Source organism: Phycodurus eques, chromosome 21 (assembly GCF_024500275.1).
Source record: "Phycodurus eques isolate BA_2022a chromosome 21, UOR_Pequ_1.1, whole genome shotgun sequence".
In the NCBI taxonomy this organism is placed as follows: Eukaryota; Metazoa; Chordata; class Actinopteri; order Syngnathiformes; family Syngnathidae; genus Phycodurus; species Phycodurus eques.
In genome coordinates this window covers 16,174,283-16,196,645 of record NC_084545.1, presented here as the reverse complement: position 1 = coordinate 16,196,645, position 22,363 = coordinate 16,174,283, and the positions used below count along the sequence as shown (strand labels likewise).

At 44.7% G+C, this 22,363-nt stretch overlaps 1 protein-coding gene across 5 annotated transcripts; it reads right to left on the bottom strand.

Annotated features, from left to right (window-relative positions):
- Window positions 1-5,610: 5,610 nt before the first annotated feature.
- ezh2 (enhancer of zeste 2 polycomb repressive complex 2 subunit) lies at window positions 5,611-21,564 on the bottom strand. 5 transcript variants are annotated; one of them, XM_061666509.1, is made up of 20 exons: window positions 21,244-21,562; window positions 20,075-20,198; window positions 19,862-19,990; window positions 18,925-19,044; window positions 18,156-18,276; window positions 17,908-18,075; window positions 17,719-17,824; window positions 16,676-16,839; window positions 15,013-15,110; window positions 14,571-14,781; window positions 13,806-13,972; window positions 12,885-13,032; window positions 12,680-12,805; window positions 11,635-11,813; window positions 10,850-10,945; window positions 9,968-10,049; window positions 9,792-9,872; window positions 7,544-7,628; window positions 7,090-7,171; window positions 5,611-6,970 (listed from the first exon to the last, which is right to left on the bottom strand). In XM_061666509.1, exons 2-19 carry the CDS (start codon window positions 20,189-20,191, stop codon window positions 7,111-7,113), a joined length of 2,259 nt encoding a protein of 752 aa, XP_061522493.1. In that variant the 5' UTR covers window positions 20,192-20,198; window positions 21,244-21,562; the 3' UTR covers window positions 5,611-6,970; window positions 7,090-7,110. The 5 variants fall into 5 exon arrangements, with proteins under 5 accessions (XP_061522493.1, XP_061522494.1, XP_061522492.1 ...); XM_061666510.1 differs by having other exon boundaries at window positions 5,611-7,171; window positions 21,421-21,563; XM_061666508.1 differs by having other exon boundaries at window positions 5,611-7,171.
- Between the last annotated feature and the right edge of the window lie 799 nt (window positions 21,565-22,363).

Genomic DNA, 22,363 nt, shown 5'->3' with positions numbered 1-22,363 from the left:
AACGCTGGATCCTCGGAGGAGTCCCTGAACGCAGCATTGACGTCACAGTATGGCGTCGCTATGGGACTACAACAATGGCCGCCGGTTGAGTTTCCAAGCATGCGCACGGACACTTCCGTGTACCGGCGTGACTTCTTCGTTACGCATGCGCGATTCGGATAAATAAATAAAAAAAATCTTTATTTCAAGGCGTACTGAAGTGGAGTGTTTTTTGTTGTTTTTTTGCAAACTTTATTATAATAGATAACTGTTTACATCACACACAGCTCCAAACATTTAACCAGAACAAGTCCTGAATAGTGATCAATACAAATAGCGAAGTCATTCAAGATGAACACAGAAAGGACACGGAACAGAAAATAAATACATACATAAATAAAAAAGGTCAAATAAATTAATTCAAAATAATAATTAACAAATAAATATCAAATCTAGTTAAATAGCATGCTATGGGTACGTGCATTCCTAATAATACATGAAAAGCAATGCAAGATTCAATAGTTTTCAGAGCTTTTTGTTTGTTAGAGTACTTAATTGAAAGAATGGATTGTCCGAAGTCATGATAGAAGGCAGTAAAACATGCCTTTAATCCAATCGATTTACAACGATGAATGTGATATTTCCACATCAGCAATAAAAGGTTTATTAAGTCAGCAGAATTTATTTTTTATTTATTTTTTTTATTTTCTTCGAAGAGGCCAAACAATACATACTCAAGGCTCACACTGGTATCAGAAAATCCTGTTTGTAATATCAATACGTTGAAAAGCATTTGACAAGATTACAATAGGAAAATGTCACAATGCTTGCCCCTCGCCATATTGCGATTTAGTTTTCACGGCAGGATTGTTTTTCCGCACGGACTTTAAGTTCCCGCAGCCTCACGCGAGCCGGTAGCAAAGAGTCCGGAAAAGACGGAATGGCCCGAGTTTGGGATCAGTTGGCACTTCAAAAAAAGATTTTTTGGGCAAAATTGCAACGCGTCTACGGCAAAGCAGAACTGGCTTTCACAGCTGCACGTCTATGGCAAAGCAACATGGTTAGCTAATTGATTAGGGCCTACCGCCGCGACTTACAACTCATTGTAATCGGTGTACAGGTAGTCAAGGACAGACGCAGCCGCCGGTGCGCTTTCAACCGCTTTATTGAACAAATGCTAACTCGATCAACACATTACACTGCTGCACGGCCACAGGCGATGGCGAGTCGCTCAGCGGTTCGCCGGTCAACGGCCAGCCGACGCTACGCTCTCGTTGGCTGACACCCGTGTCACTCACCAGGCCAGGCCCCGCCTTTCAAAGTCGCAGCTACTGCAATGCAGAATGTGACAATGGTGACCCCAAGTGGGCAAAATATCAACTGCACCTCACATGCATATTTTGTACTAGAATGATGTTATATCAAATTTCATGCCAAAACTCAAATAACCAATGGGATGATAGGTAAAATCATTCCTTCTAAAAATATTTGATGGCCTCCGTTTCTAGACCCGGGGTGTCAAACTCATTTGTGTCGCGGGCCACGTTGTAGTTAGGGTTTCTCTCAGAGGGCCGTTAAGATTTGGAAATCATACAAATATTGAATCACCTCCTTATATTATTACATAGACAGCAAATTGATAGACGAAGAGTTTGGAAATCAAAATTCAAGCGTAATACTTTGTAACTATTGTTGAAGTTACTGCATTGTAAAAAGAGGTTTGGTAACAAAAACATGGTTGGAAATATTTATTCCATATGACAATTGGATTTTTTTTTCTACAGATTTTAGCACGAATCATGGCAGTTCAAGCACACGATTTGCTTTCGCGGGCCACATAAAATGATGTGGCGGGCCAGATCTGGCCCCCCGGGCCTGAGTTTGGCACCTGCGATCTAGACAATTGTAGCAGTGCAACAACAAGCTGGAATTGATTCGGATGTTTTAGTTTGACGCTCTTAGGTAGGGGCTGTGCAAAGAGTGGCCCGGGTGCATATGCTAAAAATGACTTTTAAACGCTGTCGATGAAAACATTTGTGTGGCGGCAGGGTGAAAGGTCGATCCAAAATGTTGGGGGCGCTTGTGCTACTACTAAGACTAATAATCATCATCTGGCACAATTACTTGCCATTTGAATTATGTGGGCCATTTCTCCCATTGGCGGCACGGTGAACGACTGGTTAGGGCGTCTGCCTCACAGTTCCGAGGACCGGGGTTCGATCCCCGGCCTCGCCTGTGTGGAGTTTGCATGTTCTCCCCGCGCCTGCGTGGCTTTTCTCCGGGGGATCCGCTTTCCTCCCACATCCCAAAAACATGCGCGGTTGGTTGATTGGAGACACTAAATTGCCCGTAGGTGTGAATGCGAGTTGGAGTGGTTGTTTGTTTGTATGTGCCCAGCGATTGGCCGGCGACCGGTTCAGGGCGTACCCCGCCTCCTGCCCGATGATAGCTGGGATAGGCTCCGGCACGCCCGCGACCCGCGTGAGGAGAAGCGCGACAGAAAACGGATGGATGGTTTTATACGGAACTTTTCTAGATATGCCAGGATGGTTTTGTGCTCAGGCTAAAGCTATAAAAGGGTTACTTTGGCATCATCTTGTGGTGTCCTGGTGCCAAGGAACTATGTTGAAGTGAGTTGAACAGTTTCATGCAGACAAAAGTCATCTTCTGGCATCCAAAGGGAATTTTAAAGCTCTTTAGGGGGACGTCGATTCATGGTGGTTTTTCACCGTTGGAGGCAGGCGCTCGGCCCGTGTGAGCTTTGAAGGCGCGGGGGTGTCAAAATCCTTTTTGGCGCCGGCCACATCAAAGAGTTTGGGTCCCCTTACAAGGTCGACATGACTCTGAAAACCATGTAAAAGTACAAACACTTCATCATATTGTGGCGTAGGCAGCGCACAGTTTTGCCTGCACTTGATTGTTTTTCACAACAATTGGAAATCAAGGAAAATACTGCCAATCAAATATTTTTGTGATATTTATATTAAGAAGCCATTTTGTGAAAATAAATGCATATAAAAACGGTTAAAGTGAAAAAAAATGACAATCGTACAGATTTTCTGCCAAAATGAAACGAATAAATGACTTGAGCAAGAAACCTGAAGTACAGCCATTTGAATATTTTTTGAATGGATTATTCTACCAATTACTTGAGTAATTGAATCAAAATAGATTTTGCATAGTTCAACATTAAATGTGCATGTAAGGTGAGCCGTAAAGTAGACACTTTATGTTTGCTTTAGTGGGCCACATAAAAGGATGTGGTGGGCCGCAACTGGCCCCCGGGCACACCGTTTGACACCCGCGTGGACTCACTTCTCCGGACGTCGCTCCTCGTCTTCGGCTTCGGCGAGATGACGGCGAGGCCTTTGTGGCTGAAAGAACACACAGCAAATATGACGAGGACAACGAAACGAGCAGATCTTCTGCCAGCGCCGAGCGGACTCGAGCCAGGATGAGACATCACGTGAATAAATCAGAAGCTTGATCCAGATTATAGGCCGGCCTGGTCCAAGTCAAAGGTCAGATCGTCAGCCGGTTACGCGCGGCGACAGATGGCGCGCGCGCACGCACGGGATGCCACTGTGACGCGCACGCGAGCCTTGCATTTGGCACGCCGTGGCATCCGCTTTCTCTAGCGCCCATCCCCGCTGACTTCGGGCGGCGAGAGGCGCGGTACGCCCCGGACTGGTCGCCGGCCGATCGGCCACGAACACTCACGCTTTGGAGTCTTCAGCGAAGTTAGCGTGCTAACCTGTTTTGGGACGTGCGAGGAAAATCCACTTGAGGAGGCGGAGAACCGCAAACGCGCTTCCCGTGGCGAAGCTATTCGATGTGCCAACCACTTGGACACGGCGCCGCCCGCATTTGAGTGTCGGCCTTTAAACGGTGGACCCCCGCCCGCTATATGTGGGCCTCACCGTGAATAGCAAAAATCTGCAAATAATTGACCCTCATTATAATTGGCGTGCATTCAACTAACAAACAAATAAGCGGAGGATCGGGTCAAACAAATCCAAATAAGCGGCAGTTTCTGTGAACAACAGGAAAGGTTCGCCCAAAAACCGCACATAGGTGAATTTGTGAAAGCCAAACCGCAACGATGTGGAGGCCCCCTGGAATCTTTTGGTTTTGATTTTTTTTTTTTTTTTTTTACAAATAATTGAGTTTGAAATCAGAAGTCATGGAAAATAGTGGGACCCAAATGTAAACACGATTGTTCCTTTTACATCCATCAAACCATTCTCAACACCGCTTTTCCTGCTGAGGGTTGCGGGAGCTTGTCCCGGCTGAATTGGGCCGAAAGGCGGACGACACCCCGAACCGGTCGCCAGACAGTCACAGTGCACGTATCGACGCGGACAACCATTCGCACTCACATTCTCACCGTCACTGAGTGGGAACTGAAGCCACGCTGCCCGCCCCAAAGTCAGGCGAGTCGGTGATATTTGATGGTTGTGATCTTATACTGCCAAAATGAAAAAAAACTAACCGATTTAGAGAGAAACATGGAGTTGACCAAAAACACCCGGCGCTGCTTCAGGTTCACCAGATCGCTCCTCTCCTCCGCCGCTTTGTGCTTGATGATCTACGTTGAAGGCATCTTTCCTTCGTCTCGCCGGTCCACGTACGTCACCTCCTCTGAGCAGGACATCTTCTCGTCCACAGAATTTAGTCATCTATGTGTTTCCCAAGTGTCTGGTTGCCATGGAGTTCCAACTACATGAATGCATTACAAAGTTTGAGTAAGTGAGAACGACTTCCGGTTAACCCGTTCAGAATAAAAGGTTTTTAAAAATAGTAATAGTTGGGAGTTGGAGCTCAATTAGTTGGAGCTCAGTGAGCCACTGTCCAAAAGCACAGGAGCAGCAAGACACATTTCGCATGTGACGTTGCCGCGTGAAGGGGGCCTCGGGCCGGCTGCCTTTCCGATTCACGTCCTCCCACAACTGCAGAGACCGAAAGGCGGGCTGACGACTCACAATAAGCCAAGTACGACAAGAACTGCGCCGCGAATTAACTTTTAGTCTACGAATTAAAAGAGCAGAAACACTCAGACAAACGGTGCTGGTAGGAGGCGGACGCCACCTTTATCGCGATGGCCTGTTGATGGGATAGGTGAGCGCGTCCGCCATATTGAATGTGTCACATCTGTCCGTAAACTCAAGCATGTCAGTGGACTGAATTTCACAACCCACAAAATGCACTTCATGCCTCTCATTCAAATAAATACATATTTAGGGAGCAACGTCAATTGTTTTCCAAAAGTAAAAGCAGATATTCGCAAATGTTTTGATAAACACAAAGATAATCGGTCTGCTCTCATGGAGGACGACAGACATTATTGACTGCTGAGAGGCTGAAATTGAGGATTTGGACAGTCTTAAATTAAACAATGATTCATCAATTATCAAAATAGTTGTCCCTTAATTTGATAATCGATTGTCGATGAATTGAGTCATTGTTGCACCTCTAGTTTTGTCTGTTACTATATGCACTACTGTATATTATTTTAGTCTGCCTCAATTTGTAGACACCCATTACATTTCAAATAATTCCACATCAAGGAATACAGTTTGTATGCTATCGGTTCATAAAAAGAAAAAAAGAAAGCAAAGCACTTTTGAAGTTTATTGTGCATTCATAGAAACAAAAATGTAAACAAAGTCAGCACCATCTTTTTTCCACGTTGAGTGGGGAAAATGAAGGAAAAAAAAGTCCAAAGCGGAGCCTGAGTGGTTGCTGCTGATTGGCTCTCCTTGTTGACAGCAACGTACGAGCAGCGCCTTTGTTGTAAACATGTAAACAGGTGTTTAATCATCCCAGCTGACTGCCACGTCACAAACACTCACGGCAGCTCTTCCAATCAGGAAAAAGCTGCCAGCCAAGTCATGCTGATGGTAGATCTTGTTTTGTTTCGTTTTGTGATTCCAGCAGGAAGGAAGTGGATGAGGTCAGACGTCAGGCGCCAACATTCACACCAAAAACAAAACATTCCGCATTCCGGAATCTCTGGCAGTGACTTATTTGGAGCGCTCAGGTACAACCCAACAACTCCTTTCACACCAAACCTCTTTGAGCATTTCTTCCACATCCTACTAGTAATTTTGTCCTCACCAGTAAGAAAATTAAGCATAATTAGTAGAACCCCTGTGTCGTACTAATCCCCCACTACTAGTGGCACTTTTCACCTCATAGCACACAATTCAACTTGATTAAAAGACAACTGTGCTACACTAGAAAGACTGCTAAGCGCAACTAGTAGGTATGTGACTGTGCACAAGTTGACATTTGCAACCGACTCGTTCTACTAACTGCTAACTAGTAGAATTTTCTATCACTAGTGCACAATTTAGCCTGACTACAAGTGCGCAGACTGTGTGACAACACAGTAGTGGACAAAACTAGTAAGACAGTCATTCTACTAGTGTGCCCAATTGCCCTAAAAGTGAGGACAAAGATCATACTAGTACATGGACATTTGAGTGCACTAGTAGGATATGGAATAAATGCTGGGCTGGACTTTGGGTGGATCAAAAGAAGATTCCACATTTTTCTTACCTTTCAGGAAGCCGGTGGCGCAAAAAAAAAAAAAAAAAAAAAAAAAAAAAAAATTTGCTGGTGGCTTCTTGCTGACTTCACGTGTCCTACAGCAACTGAAGGAATCACTTGACGTCTCCTACAGCGTCTGAAGGCATCGCATGACGTGTCCTACAGCACCTGAAGGTGTCACTTGACGTCTCCTACAACGCCTGAAGGCATCGCGAGACGTCAGGATCAAATCAAAAATATGATTTGCTGGCCATAGACGTCAGAATATAAAAAAGGTGAAAAGTTGTCGAGGTTCAAGTGTGGAAACGCACACACGTGCGCTCACTAAAGAAGCCTGCTGGTGCCAACTTTGGTCCCTGAAGGTTCAAGTGAAAAGACAGTGTTTGCCTCCTCACTCCACAAAACTTGGCAAAAATGGAACAAAAAAGTCCGTTTTCACCTTCAACAAAACAAAGAAACGATTGAAATATTTTTTTTTGACATGCTGACAGTTGTCCTGAAGGTAGATGGTGTGTGTGTGTGTGTGTGTGTGTGTGTGCATGCGGGCACAAGGCTCACAGTCAACAACGGGCGCGGGCGTCAGGCAATCTCCATCTCGCGCTCGATGCCCACGTACTTGAGAGCATCCGCTTGACTGTACCTGCAAGATGAAATCGGGAAACAATTCTTCACTACCTTCATTTAACGGGTTGAATTCATTATAAATACAAAATGCAGTTCCCCATTGAAATGAATTGAAATTGCATCCATGCGTTCCCGACCCCAAAACGGCATTTCAGATGAAATGGATTCTACTTGGTTTGTGTACTCTATTGGGCAGCCGCGGCTCAGTTGGCAGAGATGTTTTTTTTTTTTTTTTGGCCGAGGGTGAGGCGGGGGCCGGAAGGAACAATAGCACCATTTGGATTCATTTCGGTGGGGAAAGACGATCCGAGACGACGGAATGAATTCGAGCGATATCTCAAGGCACGTCTGTATTTGCCTTCGTCACGTGCGGAACGAAGCGACCGACCTGTAGTCGAAGAAGAGCTCTTCCCCCGTCTGAATGGCGCGCTTGGCGAAGATGCCGATCCTGTGGTCGCCGTTCACCATCATCACTGAGGACACACGTGCCAGTCAGCGCTTTCGTACGCACTCGTAGCCGGTCAGCACGTTATAGCAGGCCAGAGCGTTGGACGCTAGTTATGTCAAAAATGACTGATTGTTTGTTGAAAATGGTCCGTAAAGATGAACGATGTCACAAGGTTTGTTGGTGACGACGTCTCAGTTGAGAAAAAGAGCAAATTCTCCTTAGAAATACCCCAGCTGTCCAAGCATTCACTTATTCCGACCAAGAACTTCCAGGATTATTAGAGCTATAGTGGAGGAGAATAAATTATTTATTGAATTGAAACTGTGTGTTTGATGGACATGCCAATTGTTGTATGCTGATCATTGAAGAAATTTGAGTTTAATTACAGTAGTCACTCCATACTTTACTTCCTTATTCTGGACATTCATTTTGTCACAGCGGCCGTCTGCTGTCGTACTAGAGCGGCGCAAACTACCAGAGACAAATTCCTTGTGTGGTCTTGACATCAGAATCCTCTTTATTTGCCAAGTATGTCCAAAAACCACACAAGGAATTTGTCTCCGGTAGTTGGAGCTGCTCGAGTACGACAACAGACAGTCAACTGACAGAGAACACTTTGGAGACAGAAAGACATTGACAACAACAACAAAAAACAGTCACTGAGCAATAAAGGGTTGCTAGTTATCTGGTAATGCCGGTACAGTTCTTCTGTTGTTGTTTTTTTGAAAATTGTGAAAAAAGATGCAGAGTCCTCTAGCACTTAGAGCAGTTCGAATGACTAATATTGCAATAGTCCGGTGCAATGACCGTTGTCCAGAGGGCGCCGAGACGATAGTAAGATAGTCTGGGACAATGTTGATTGTGCAAATGTTGCAGATACTCCTCAGTCAGTGTGCAAATGGAGCAGATGCGACGTACTTGGCAAATAAAGACTCTGATACAATAGTTCTCGTTTGTCCTCAATTTAAGGTTTTCTAGCTAAGATAGGCCTGCGACCAGTTCAGGGTGTACCCCGCCTCTCGCCCGAAGATAGCTGGGATAGGCTCCGGCACGCCCGCGACCCGTGTGAGGAGAAGCGGCACAGAAAATGGATGGATAGCTAAGCTAGAGCGCCTGTAAAAGTTTGACACAAAGCCCCGGAAAACGACTGGAGCTGATAAAGCATCCTCCATGAGTTTCTCAGCCTTTTCAAGTTCAGGTGGCCTCAAATTAGAAAAGAACTTGACACTAGTAACAACAATCGTTTGTATCTTGAGATCCAGTTAGATTCCTAGGAATCGTTTACTTGCTTGCCAGACGATTAAAACAAAAAGATCCACTTTGACTGGAGTTAGGCCACTTCAAGCGCGCGCTTCTCGGCTGTGATTGGGGATGCAGACATTTTGTTTTTTTCAGAATTAGATCATGTGTTATTTTTTGCAGAACAGTTCTTTGGTTTGTGTCTGAATTCGTTTTGAATGAAGTAGAATCCAAAAGCAGCGCTATAAATATTCCAAAATGTTAGTATCCGAAGTGTCACACTGGGAAAGTTATACTGCATCCAGTGGAAAACATCTCTGCCTGGTGGATTAAAAGAGAGCTAATATCCTGGCAAGAATGACCAAAGGCAGAAGCTCACATTTTACTGTTCTCAGTCTCGATGTTTACAGTTTTTTGTCTCAGTTGGGCTGAAGAACCCAAATGTTTCATTTTCTCTGTACCAGTGAGAGTGGAACAAGACAATTCCTTAAGGCACTCTGATATCTTTTAAGCTACACAAAAACTGCATCAAGCTTTTCGGTCTTTTTGGGATGCGGGAGGAAACCGGAGTGCCCGGAGAAAACCCACGCAGGCACGGGGAGAACATCCAAACTCCACACAGGCGGGGCCGGGGATTGAACCCCGGTCCTCAGAACTGTGAGGCTGACGCTCAAAACAGTCGTGCACCATGCCGTATTTTCTGCCCAATGTTGAAAATATGAAAGCGTTAAAGCAAAGAAAAACTTTTGTATTGTTTCATTCCCGCAGCCCAAGTGAATCGATGACAATCTGATCAACAGCAGTATCGGTAATGGAAATTGAATCTCAAATTTCTTATCAATTCCCATCCCTACTAACTAGTCTGCACAAATCATCACATGCAGAGCATAACTGCTCACTAATAATGAGTCCGTGTGTTGAAACCTAGCAAGTGGGCGTGCGTTCTGACCTTTGGCGTAGCAGTTTGGGTTGACGGAGTGGTTGGCGAATCGGATCTTGTTGCCTTTGCGGGTGGCATCAACTACAAAGTCTGGAGGGGAGGGGGGCGGTGGATGGCAGAATGATGACTTGGCAAAAGGCCGGGGTTGCAAAGAAGAATGCCCGAGTGTCACGTGACTCGGTTACCGTTGTTGAGGTTGAAAAGGAAGCTGCACATGTATTTGTCGTACACTTTGCCTCGGCGGTCCGCTTCATCCTGGGAGATGATCTGAAAAGGACGCTCGTTAGTGTGTTAGCATTAACCGGCGCTCTAGGCCTGTCACGATAATTACTATATCGACTTATCGTTCGATAAATAAAGTTGATACGACAGTTTTTCCAGACTCTATAAATTGTCATTGTTGTGGTGAGCCGACAGCATTGGAGGGCTGTGTCGTTAGCCGCTAGCGGGCTCATGGAACGCCGGCGGACTGCTATAGTCTTGCCGGCGCTGGCTGCGGCCAATACTCCACAGCCTTGCTCCGTGTGTAGATTCACACAACGGAGACACTTAGGCCCGCGAGCTAACGAGCTAAACGGCTTGTTCGGGAAAATTCTTTTTTTTTTTTTTTTATTTATAAATCTGCGTCTCTCTCTCTCTCTCTCTCTCTCTCAGTTGTTGTGTGTGTTGGTCCCCAATTAACACAAACACGAGAACGTTAACCGTTTATTGAGCATAACCTCAACGGCACACGTTATTCAGCCAGTAGTTGACGACAACGAACATTAACATACAGTATATATTTGACTGCCTGGTGAAGGGCTCGTCTTCAGCGGACCAACCACACAATCTTCCAGCTCTTTATTTCAGACCCAGGGGGATCCACATCACAGAATAAAGAAAAACAATTAATAGAGAAACAAGAAAGGAAATTGGAATAACAACAATACTAACCTAAAAGCAACAAAATATATATATTGTCATAAACCAACAATATCATTTATCATGATCATTCTTGGGCAAACGTATCTTAATTTATTAATTTTTTAATCATGACAGGCCTACGGCACTCAGACGGCCGTTTGTACCTCGCCGCAGTATTCCGAGATGAACTCGTTCTTCTGGACCGGCTCCTTGATGAAGATGCCCCATCCCGCCACGTCGGACGGCGCCAGGAGGAGGTGCTGAGACCAGAAGCCAGACACATTGGACATACACATTATTCAAATGCTAAATATTACTCTAAAGTCATATTTTTCAAACTTTTTAATGACTTTCCCGTTTGGTGTCCCAAATGAAGTTTCATGATTTGAACATCTTGTTAAGAGACTAATGAATGAAAATGTATGAATTTGCGAACTATTGCATGTCTTTACCATTATTTCAACTGTATCAAAACAAGAGCGTAATGACTTTAGTAAGTACTTGGGAACATTCCTGCACTTGTATCCACAGAGTTCAACACATGGAAATTGTGCAGCTCACACCATTTAAAGCAAGCTGTTTGTCTTTACCATGATGCACATGTCTTTACAGTTATAAAAAGAAGTGTCTTTGAGTGAGCCACTACTATTTGCGCCATCGAACGAATTGCCATTATGTATGCCCAAAATTTGAAAGCAACCACAACTTTTTGAAAATAGGACTAAGGGCAGAGACCCCATTAAAAAAGAAAAAGAAAAAACCAAGGCAGCATGTAAAAATGATTAATTAGATTTTTGTTTTGAACAAGTGTCTTTACCATGATTGATCTAATATGAAAATGACCCATAGAGTGATTAGGGTGAAGGAACTACATAGCAGTGACTGACTAGATGCGTAGTGCACGACACAGCGGCTAGTGAGGGACATTTGGGTGGTGTCGTTCGGTCACCTTCTTGGCGCCCCTCTGTATGGAGCAGTTCTTGCAGGAGACGTTCTTGCTGTCCCAGTGGTCGGCGGCGCCGCAGGTGAGGCAAAGGTCGGGGTCGCACTCCCTGACGGCCAGGTAGCACGGACACTGCTTGGTGTTGCATTGAGCTTTGCAGCGGCAGCCCGGGAAACGGTTCTGGCCTGCAAACGCATCCGGAACGCCATTGGACGCGGTCTTGGCCATGTGACACAGTGTGACCATTTTTTGAATTCCTGATTTTGTGTGTTTTAGGAGCTGGAAGCCCAAATTATGTAAAAATAAACAAATAAGTACTTGAAATTGTTTAAATTGTGGGCCCTGAATCTATAATCTATGAAAGTTTAACTTTTTGAATGGAATTATGGAAATAAACTTTTCCATGATATAATTTTTTGGGGGGGGAAATGCTCTGTATGTGGTACGTGAGCAAACATCTGAAAATTCAAATGGATACGACAATAACTTATTTATGCATGTAGTACAAAAGGGGGAAAAAAATAAAGCCTAAAAAAATATAAATAAATAAAAAGGAAAAAAGCAAATGCTAAAGCTGAATGGATATTGAATTGGGGGTGAGAATATTAATCGCTATTTTTAGTCACGCCTAGCCCCGTGACAGTCCTGTGAAGGGTTGGTAGTGCCCGACGTGGATTTTTGAGGCCGATTCCGATATTTGGCAGTCAAATTCCGCTAACCAATTAATTGGCCGATTAAATAAATAAATATAATGAATAAAATAACATTTGACAGTTTTACAATCCTTTGTCCTTTAGGATTTGTTTAACTTTACAACAGTGAGAGAAATCAGGAAAAAATATTTGTAAACATTTTTGTGTGTTTCTTTATTTTTAAATGTCAGGATCCTTGTCTTACATGGTAAGGTGTTCATGTGTGTGTTTTTTTTTTTTTTTTTGCCAAATTGAAAAGGACTAATATCGGCCAATTAAATAGGTAGGGCCCTCGCGACGCGGTCGTGAAATACGATGACGGTCAAGTGAGCCACAGTCATGTGACGTGTTGTTCTTACACTCCGAGCTGCACTGGCAGAATTTCTCGCAGAAGTTCTGGGCGGTGACGCACGGACAAGACGAGTCGCAGGGCTGTCTGGGGTGGTCACACGGCTGGTAGTTGTACACGTGATTGGACGAGCCATCTGCAGGGAGCGGCGACAAACACGGAGCTCGTCATCCATCTCGTGTGCTGTTTTTTTGGCGCGTGGGGTGAATTCTGACCTTTCTTGAGCTGGATCTTCCTGCAGTGTGTAGCCCAAAGTCGGTGCTTCCTCTTCTTCTTCCTGGGGGGCGTGTCCTCATCCTCGGCGGGAGCGCGTGCGATGATGCTCGACTCTTTCACCCGGAACTCGTACACCTGACAAAATGTCTGCCGTCAACAAATGTGGACGCTATGAAAAGCCGAGCCTAGTGTTTATTTCCACAGTCTTGATCCCCAGCTTGAGATCCAACGTACTAGCGCACTCTTTGCCCTGACTAGTAAGACAACTCAGCCCACTAGTAGAACAATAGTCTTACACGGAATGGTTTTTCCACTACCAGTGCCACTTGTGGCCTATTAGTATGCAGTTAAACCTTCCTAGTAAACTACTGTGCTGCACTAGTAACACTACTACTTCCAACTGGTTGGCATGTTTCACACATTAATAGCCTCACTATCAAGTAAGTCTGCCATATTTTTAGAAATGATTCTTCTATCGATTATTCCATCGATTCAGAGAATATAAATGTATTTTACATGAAAGTGGGGCAAAATACATTTCTGATGACTGTTTCTTAACTTTATTATTATTAACAAATTATTGTTTATTCGGGGTGGCACGGTGGACGACTGGTTAGCACATCCGCCTCACAGTTCTGAGGACCGGGTTTCAAATCCTGGCTCTGCCTGTGTGGAGTTTGCGTGGGTTTTCTCCGGGTACTCCGGTTTCTCTCGCCCGAAGATAGTTGGGATGGGCTCCAGCATGCCCGCGACCCGCTTGAGGATAAGCGATACAGAAAATGGATAGATGTTTATTCTGTATTGTTTCATGATGAAACAAAACCAATTTGATGTTCAATTAGTTGTGGGTAAAATCGATTGCACCCCTAGTATCAAGGACGAGGAATAAAGGCTTTCCACAGGACGCGTGCGACGCTCACCTGTCGGCACGTCTTGGTTCCGATGAGTCGCGCGATGGCGCAGTAGTTGTCGTAGTACGTCCCGATGAGAACGCGGAAGAGCGACGCATCTGCGCCGCTCCACTCCAGCGCCTCGGCGGGAAGTTGCAGCTTCAGCTTGACGGGCGTCTGACAGCGAGAGTTTCCCTCTGCGACGCACACACGTCAGGCGGAAAGTTGGCAGGCTGGCACTAACGGGGCATCGGCTTCAAATCCACCCGACCGTCACGCTAAAAGCTCATTTACGTTCTATTGATACTTCCGTTCATAAGGACACATCATTATTTGACATGTCTGGACTGGGACCGTACACGAGCCTCCATGCAATCGAATCGCATTTTATGCAATTTTATCTGATGCGTAATCTAATCAAAAGTAATGTTCATTTAATCTATTCTAATCAAGTTTTATGTAATGTAGTCTAGTCTCATGTTAACTCTAACATACTGTAATCTACAGTCATGATGTAATGAAAAGTTAATGCAGTGGAATGTTAATGTATGACAACGTTATGTAACGTTCCTCGCACTCTGCACTACCCCACCAATGACGGGTAATAATGTACAGTTGTGCAATGGTGATGGCAGGTGATGTAATCCAATGTTAATGTCGTCTCATATTAATGTAAGGTAATATAGGCTAATTGTAATGCAATGTAATGTTAAGTTTATGTTCATGTAATTTAATGTAATTGACAGTAGTCTAATGTAATTCTAGGTTAATGACGTAAGGTAACGTAAATGTAACCTGAGCTGCTGCCGCTGTTGTCGTCCTTCTTGTCATCGTCGTTATCTCTGTCGTCGTCTTTGATGCTCTCGCGTTCGCTGTCCGTGTCTTTGGTCTCCGAGGAGAAGGCGGTGGGCGTTCCGGGTCGGCTGCCGCCGTTGGGCAGACGTCCGCGGCGCCGCCACGTCGAGCGCTTGGAGGGCGTCTTGGCGCGCTCCGCCACGGCGGCGTCCTGAAACAAAGTGCACATGAGCGGAGGGCTGTGCTGGGCCATATAGGCTTGAAATAAAATCCCAGCGTTTTTCACACAAAAACCCAATTTACAATTTCAGTCGCAAATGACAATGGTATTTTTCGATGAATTTATTTTGCTTGACTTCTCCTGAGAAACAAGCTTGGAAACATTTTCTTCAGCATCAAAATCCACCAAATACATACAAATAAAAAATGTGAATGTGCTGACCTGCAGTAGATACATATAACAGTCCATGCCACAGGGCTTGCTGTCCTCCAGGTTCTCCAGGTTCTTGCGTTTGTACGTGTTGGGCGTGGCGTGGAACGCTGAGGGAGGACAAAGCATCAGCAGGTACCAGCTACCTGCACTTATTACCTACATTTGAAAACAGAGCACTGTACTTTCTACATCTTACTGTGTCAAAGCAGGCTCCTTACTTTCTCAACCGCCTGCCTGGAATGACGTAAACTGTGAGAGGTAAAATCAACAGCACTTGAGAGGTTGACCGATTGCAATCTCGCCGACTTATAAGGTGAAAAATTAATGGAGAAAGCAACAACGTGGAGAACCGTGAACGTTAACATCCAGGACATGTTCGGATAAGCAAGATATTTCCCACCCGTGGCTTTATTTAAGAGGATTGTTTGATGTTGTCAGCTACAGAAAATATTTGTGGTGTTGTGCCTTTTTTGCGAGCCAAAAAACAGCTTCTGGCATTCAAAAATTACTTGTCAAATCTCAAAAACATACAATGGAACCCCAACAAAACGGACCCCGATACAACGGATAAAACGGAGCATCAGGACTGAACATTGCGTCCAAAGATCGTTTCCATTTGTCACTTAGACTGACGTTGACAAAGTCTGTTAGTTCCTGAATTGGCCGTTGTCGGTTACTGGGGCTGTCGATTAATGGAGGTGCGGAATGAAACACTCTCTCGATATATAGCTATATATCGATATCTATATGTAGATATATATCGATATATAAACACACACTATATATCCTTTCTCAACATATTGTCTATTGTACATAGAACAGAGAGAGAGCGGCAAGGCTCTCTGAGGAGTACAAAACAAGTCTTTGGAGTCTGGAACATGATATTTTGATGCAGTAACAGTTTTTCTTGTTTAGGTATTTGCCTTTGGCAACAGAAGGAAGGAAGGAAGCACACTAATGCAGATCATGAAAGCAACTCTCCTAGAAGTACTGTATGTCAAAAATGTCACCATGACCAAGCACACCGGCTTGGTACGTTTGATGAAAATGTGAAACTTTCAAATAATTTCCTTCTTTTTACATAGTTATTTACAATGTATCTGGCCTAAAAAAGTGCTTCAATGTAACAGACAAACAGTTATTGAGGTTCAATGTACATGTAAGGTGTATTTGTTAATTTGTTATCATTAGCTAATTTAGCTTTCAATTTTTTTTTATAAACATCCTTATATCACGGATTATTCGCTGCATAGTAATATATTGTGGTGACTCAGCCAATCGCAGGGCACATATAAACAAACAACCATTCGCACTCACATTCACACCTACGGACAATTTAGTGTCCTTGATGAACCTCGCATGGATGTTTTTGGGATGAGAAAACCCACTCAGGCACGGGGAGAACATGCAAACGCCACACAGGCGAGGCCGGATTTGAACCCGCAACCTCAGAACTGTGAGGTAGTTGTGCTACCCAGTCGGCCATCGTGGCGCCTAAAAGATATATAAATAACAACATTTGGGCGATGGCGGGGGTGGTCCGGAACCTAACCTTCATGATAAACAAGGCATTCCTTCACCTGAAATACAGAGTTTCAATACTTTTGCCACCTGTGGTAAACGGGTGGAGACGTGGGAACAGAAACTGGTCGCAAACTCGGCAGACACTCACGGTGAAGGAAGCAGTCGTATTTGAAGCAGCGTCTGCAGAAGAGCGTGTGGAACGAGTGCAGGCTCTGCTCACGCTGCACCGAGCGAGCGTTTGGACCGTCGATGTTGGGCGTACATTCGGGCGGCAAGGCGCCAGGAAGCTGCTGCTGAGTTAACTCCTTGTACCTGGCGCACGCACACACACGAGTAGATGTGATATAGCAGTTCTTCAAAATAACTAAATATATAATACCTTAATTCATCAGTTTTAACATTCCAAGTGAAGAAGAAGAATTTCCAAGTGGCCCTTGCATCCCTCTATTTTTCGACGTGCACCACTCTGAAAAATGTTTGTACACCCGCTAACCCTAACCCAGATTACCTAAAGGATTGGATTTTGGGTGAATTACGGGAAACCAGTCATACTTTTTTTTAAATAAAAAGGCAATCTTACAAATGTGAAATCCTATGTTTTCAGATAAAAAGTTGTAACCCTACTAGAATAAAGTAAAAAATCGTAATCGCATGATAAAGTATTTTTGTGTGAGCAAAAAAATTCTATTGTACAAGAATGAAATATTTTCTCAAAATAGGTGTAGTCCCCAGACACAAAGTGGGAATGTTATGAGAATAAAGTTGCAATATTATTATTATATATATATATATATATATATATCTTGTTTTAAATGGAGATAAAAAGTCATAGTCTCACGGTATAAAAAGTCAAAATCATACGAAAAACATTTTTCATTTTGTCTCGATAAAATTCAGTCAGTTAAATGTTTTGCCTCCCGACTAAATGGAAGAATCAGAAACGTAACTTACTGCCACGGAAGTGTCTTTCTGCTCAGTGCAAAACAACGAATACTAATGACACAATTACAAACGTTAATTCATTCATTTTACAACTTATTCATTAAAGCAGTACCTATAACACACCACCAGGTGTCAGTAGTGCTTTGCAAACACCTTCCTGTTCCCTCTTGTGTCGCTGAAATGTTTCTAAGGGTGAGCAGTTTGACTTGATTGCACTTTTACTTGCACGACAGTGGAGAATGTACATACTTCTCCTTCAGCTCCTCAGTGGAACCTTTGTCAGGGAACATGGCCGAGATGGCTTCAAAGATCTTGTCAGAGGGAAACCTCTTGGCGCAGTCGTCGTCGTCTCGTCCTGGGCCAAATGGATTGTTATTACCTCCTCTTCACAGCCATCAGAAACACATGAACACAGTTGTGAGTGTGTTTCGTACTCACCCTCGATGAGGTTGCGCGCGTCATCCGGGTGGTCCTGCCCGACGCACGTTACATCCATTTTCTCCATCTTAAAGTCGTGCTCTTCCTCCTCATCTTCCTCGTTGTCGCTGTACTGCGCCAGCGAGCCGACCAACTCCACGAAGATCTCGTCATTGATGAAGCCGCACTCTGCGAACGACACGCGCTCTCGTCAACCTTCTGACTTCCCGGGGGAAAGCAGACGCCGCGCCGACCACCGCTGAGCCCACCTCTGTCTCCGTGGACTTTTCCATCGTAGTTCTTGATGAGCTCCTCGATGAAAGTGCCATCCTGGTCCAGGATCTCATCTCCCATATAGGGAATGTTATAGAGCACCGTCTCATCCTCCACCTAACAGACATGCAATATTTTGGAATAGACATTGAAGACTCAGTTCCTAACTTGAATCCGTTCCGACATTGTGCGTGAACCGAAACATTTGCAAGCCCAAGCAATGTTTCCCATTGAATTGAACGGAAATAGAATTAGTTCAAGACCCAAGTGATGCTTACTTGGTTTTTAAATCGGTGTGGAGTTAAAAATACATTATAATATAGAAATAAGTCAAAAGACAACTTTATTATAACACTCTGTTGGTTAGGAAATCACTGAACAACATCCTTCCCAGTTATTACAACCTCGTGAATGGTATTACCAGCAGGCTGTTTTCATTATTTATGCAGTCAACCTTTTTTTGTGCCCCTTCTGTAACTTGGGGTCGACACTTGGTCAAGCCAAAATGCGCACACACAAACACCACTTATGTTTCGCTACGCCTATTTTGAGCTCAAACACCAGTTGTAAAGTTTTCCTCTCAGCTCCATTCTTGTCAAAAAGCAAGTTGCAGAAGAAATTCAAAAAAATTATACATTTGTGTATAGAAAAGCTTACAGAAGGGCAAGGTAAGTTGACCTGTAAAAGTTAGTGTATTTTCAGTTCATCTTGAAATTTCACCCCAAAGCCTAATATCCCAACCCCTTTTCATTGCGTTTCCCTGACCATGAAGTTCTGCTGCAGCGGCGACCAAGAGTACATGACGGGGATGGAGGCCACGGCGTTGAGGGTCTTCAGGGGGATGACCTGGCGGGGGAACTCGGAGAAGCCGCTGTCCACCGTGCACTGCAGAGCAGTCAGCAAGCAAAACTTTAGGCAATAAAACACCATGACGCCACGCGTTGCTCTGGGTGGCAAAAGGCGAAGCTTTCTCCGATGGCACTGCTAGTAAACAAGTTTTTTGTTTTTTTTAAATGTCATTTAACCAAGACAGAGCCATTGAGAACACAGGAAAAGGCTTGAAGGATTTACTCCCCCCTTGTGGTCTGATCATCCTCACTTACAGGCTCTGCTTGATGAAGTTAGATTTTAATTACAGAAATCTAAATTCAAAAAATGTAATCTTTGGCAAACATATCTGGCAGTGCAACCCCCAAATACAAGCATTAGTCATAGTTTCATATAGGGCTGGAGCTAACGATTAATTTAACATAATCAATTAGTCTGTCAACTATTTTGTCAATTAACCGGATAAAACTTTTAATCGCTTTATGAACAAACAGGATATTATTTCAAATTGATTCAAACATAAATAGATGATTCAGTGGTTTGGGCCGTAACATCCGTCGGAAAATGATGATTGTTTACAAAAGTAAAAGCAGATGTTTGCAAATGTCCAATTTGGTTAAACACAAAGATAATCAGTCTGCTTTCACGGAGGACTTGAGAAATCGGAGAATATGTACCGTTGAGAGGCTGAAATTGTGAGGATTTGGACGATATTAAGTTAAGGTCTCTAAATGACTCAATTGTCAAAATATTTGTCGATTTATTTGATAGTCGATAAACCACGGCAGCTCTAGCTTCATATCAGATCAGCGGTAGCGAATCTGCCACCCATTGTACCCAAAGGTTGGGATGCGGGCTACGGCGAGCCGCTGACCTCTCGCGTGCCCCTGAGCGAGCCCACGGACGACATGATGTGCACGGGCTGGATGCGCCGCGTCTTCCACTCCTGGTTCAAGATGTCGGTGCGCTCCAGAATTTTCTGGCGGTTGCTGTTGAACATGCTCTGAAAAGATCCACGGAGCACATGACGGAATGACGGATCGGTCTCCCGATTTGATTTGAGGAGCAAACGACGAGGCCCACGAACCTTGACCTCGTCGGCCCGCCTGAAGCGCTTGAGTTGGCGCAGCCTCATGTACTCGGACTTGACTCTCCTCTTCCAGCGGGCGGGACCTTTCTCGGAACGCTTTCCGGTCAGCACCATGATTGCGCTGCAGTCGTACAAACACAAACGATGCGAATGAGCGATATGCGGGGAAGCGACTGTCGCTATCAGATCTCACAACAAAGCTACAAATCGGCGCGTTCCGATCTGGAAGTCAACCAGAGACGCAAATCTTCACACGCCCACGCGTCGTCGCCTACGACGCTACTTCTAGTCACGGAATTTTCCTCAATGTCAATGACAAAGTTATCAGGAAATACAGCTGCAATGTTAAAGATATGGACACATCTCAACTGCTCATGACTTGAATACATTAGTTGTTGTAAATATATGAAAGTGCTCTCATTAGGACAGGAAAAAACTCAAAAGTTGTTCAGTTGACTGTTGTTTGGATGAATTTATCACTAATACAACTAACCTATGAGTCTGTACCTTGTTGTATGCTATATTATATGCACTATAGTCACTGATTTCGTGACTTGGAGAGGAAAAACTGTCAGGAAAACCGCTTACCTAGTAAACTAAAGACTTCAACATATTTACATCGACAACAAACAAGTACTACGAAAGTGCTCTTAGTGGCACACCAAGTTATAATAAATTGAGATAAAATAATCACATCTAATGTACAGCCTGTGCCTTGACCTGCACCTAACAGGTTGTACGTTATGCACAATATTGACCAGTTTTACCCTTGAACAGGACTGAAGCTGTGACTTTAAGAGGAAAACTTCAAGACTTGACTGCATTTACGTCTATGGCAAACAACTATATCTCATTGGCACACATGATAACACAGCAAGACAAGAAGAAACTAAAATAGTGCTGACAGTTGGATAAATCAATCACTATTACAGTCTTTACCCGCGTCGAAAAGGTTGTTTGGAATCATACGCCCAATATTGAGCCATTTTGACAAGAAAGCAGTTGAAGTTGCGACTTTTGCGAGGACCAGGAAAAGCCCACTTGGCACGCCAGCTAGCTAGCTAGCGAGCTAGCTAGCTGGCTGTCTGGCTGGCTGGTTGGTTGGTTGGTTGTCGACAAGTTCCCAAATACAGAGTGGCGTCCAAACACCAGAAAGTTTGCCTTGCCTGTGCGCGGATGGGCTTCGTCTTCGACGGACCCGGCAAATTCGGCCACTTCGTGCGCCGCCGACGAGGAGCTCCCTCCGCCGCGGTGCGACCAACTAGCTGGCGGCACGTTAGCTCGGCGGCTAGCGAGGTTAGCTGAGGAGAAAGAGGAGGAAGCGTTTCACTTCGACGCCTCACCAAAAGGTCCGCCGCGCCGGCCGGTTCCCTGCTTTGGAAAGCGCTTGTCGGCCAAAAGTAGATCGGACTCTTGCGGCTTCCACTTTCCACTTGAGCACGACAAGCCGACCATTGAGGACGGCTCTTTGTCTTCCGGATTCAAGAGGCGCCAAACGTATTGACCAAGCACACGGCTTGACATTAGGTGAGCTGAGTGTCGCGTGACGCGATAGGCCGTTTGCATCAGGTTGTCAGCCAATGGGAGCTCACGACCGGCCGGGGGACATGTGGACGGGTTCCCTTTGTTCACTCCAACACAGGAAAATAAATCGACACGATAAAAAAAAAGCTCGTTTCAATTTCAAACTTTGAAAAAAACATGTCGTCGGTGGCTTCGGCACCTGACACTTGTCATATTCAACGGTTAATTAATTATCTGGTCAGTCTGAGAGCGTAACCTTTGTTAAATTACATGATTGGTTGGCTGTGTCATATGATCAGCTCGTTGAATAGGCTTGTCTGCTGCTAGCTAAATTGTATTGCATCCCGTGAAACAGATCAAATAGATTACATGAGGGTTGCCAAATTGATGTAAGCCCGCCCCCACAAGACGACCCACAATGCTGCGTTCAAGTGCACAGGACGTGTCCACACTGCACTGTACACATTGATGTCAAGTTAGCACTTTTGTTGCTCAATTATCCATCCATTTTCGGAGCCGCTTCTCCTCACTCGGGTCGCGGGCGTGCTGGAGCCTATCCCAGCTATCTTCGGGCAGGAGGCGGGCTACACGCTGAACTGGTCGCCAGCCAATCGCAGGGCACATACAAACAAACAATCGTTCGCACCTATGGGCAATTTAGAGTCTCCAATTAATGCATGTTTTGGGGATGTGGGAGGAAACCCACGCAGGCACGGGGAGAACATCCAAACTCCACACAGGCGAGGCCGGATTTGAACCCGC

What these genes read in the sequence shown, in the direction of transcription:
- ezh2 (XM_061666510.1), bottom strand. Translation starts at nt 20,191, where the DNA reads ATGGTGCTGACCGGAAAGCGTTCCGAGAAAGGTCCCGCCCGCTGGAAG. An exon ending in ATACGACTGCTTCCTTCACC is followed by an intron (nt 15,111 to 16,675) that starts GTGAGTGTCTGC and finishes GTCCTCCCTCAG; the next exon opens with CGTTCCACGCCACGCCCAAC. An exon ending in GAACCAAGACGTGCCGACAG is followed by an intron (nt 13,033 to 13,805) that starts GTGAGCGTCGCA and finishes TGTTGACGGCAG; the next exon opens with ACATTTTGTCAGGTGTACGA.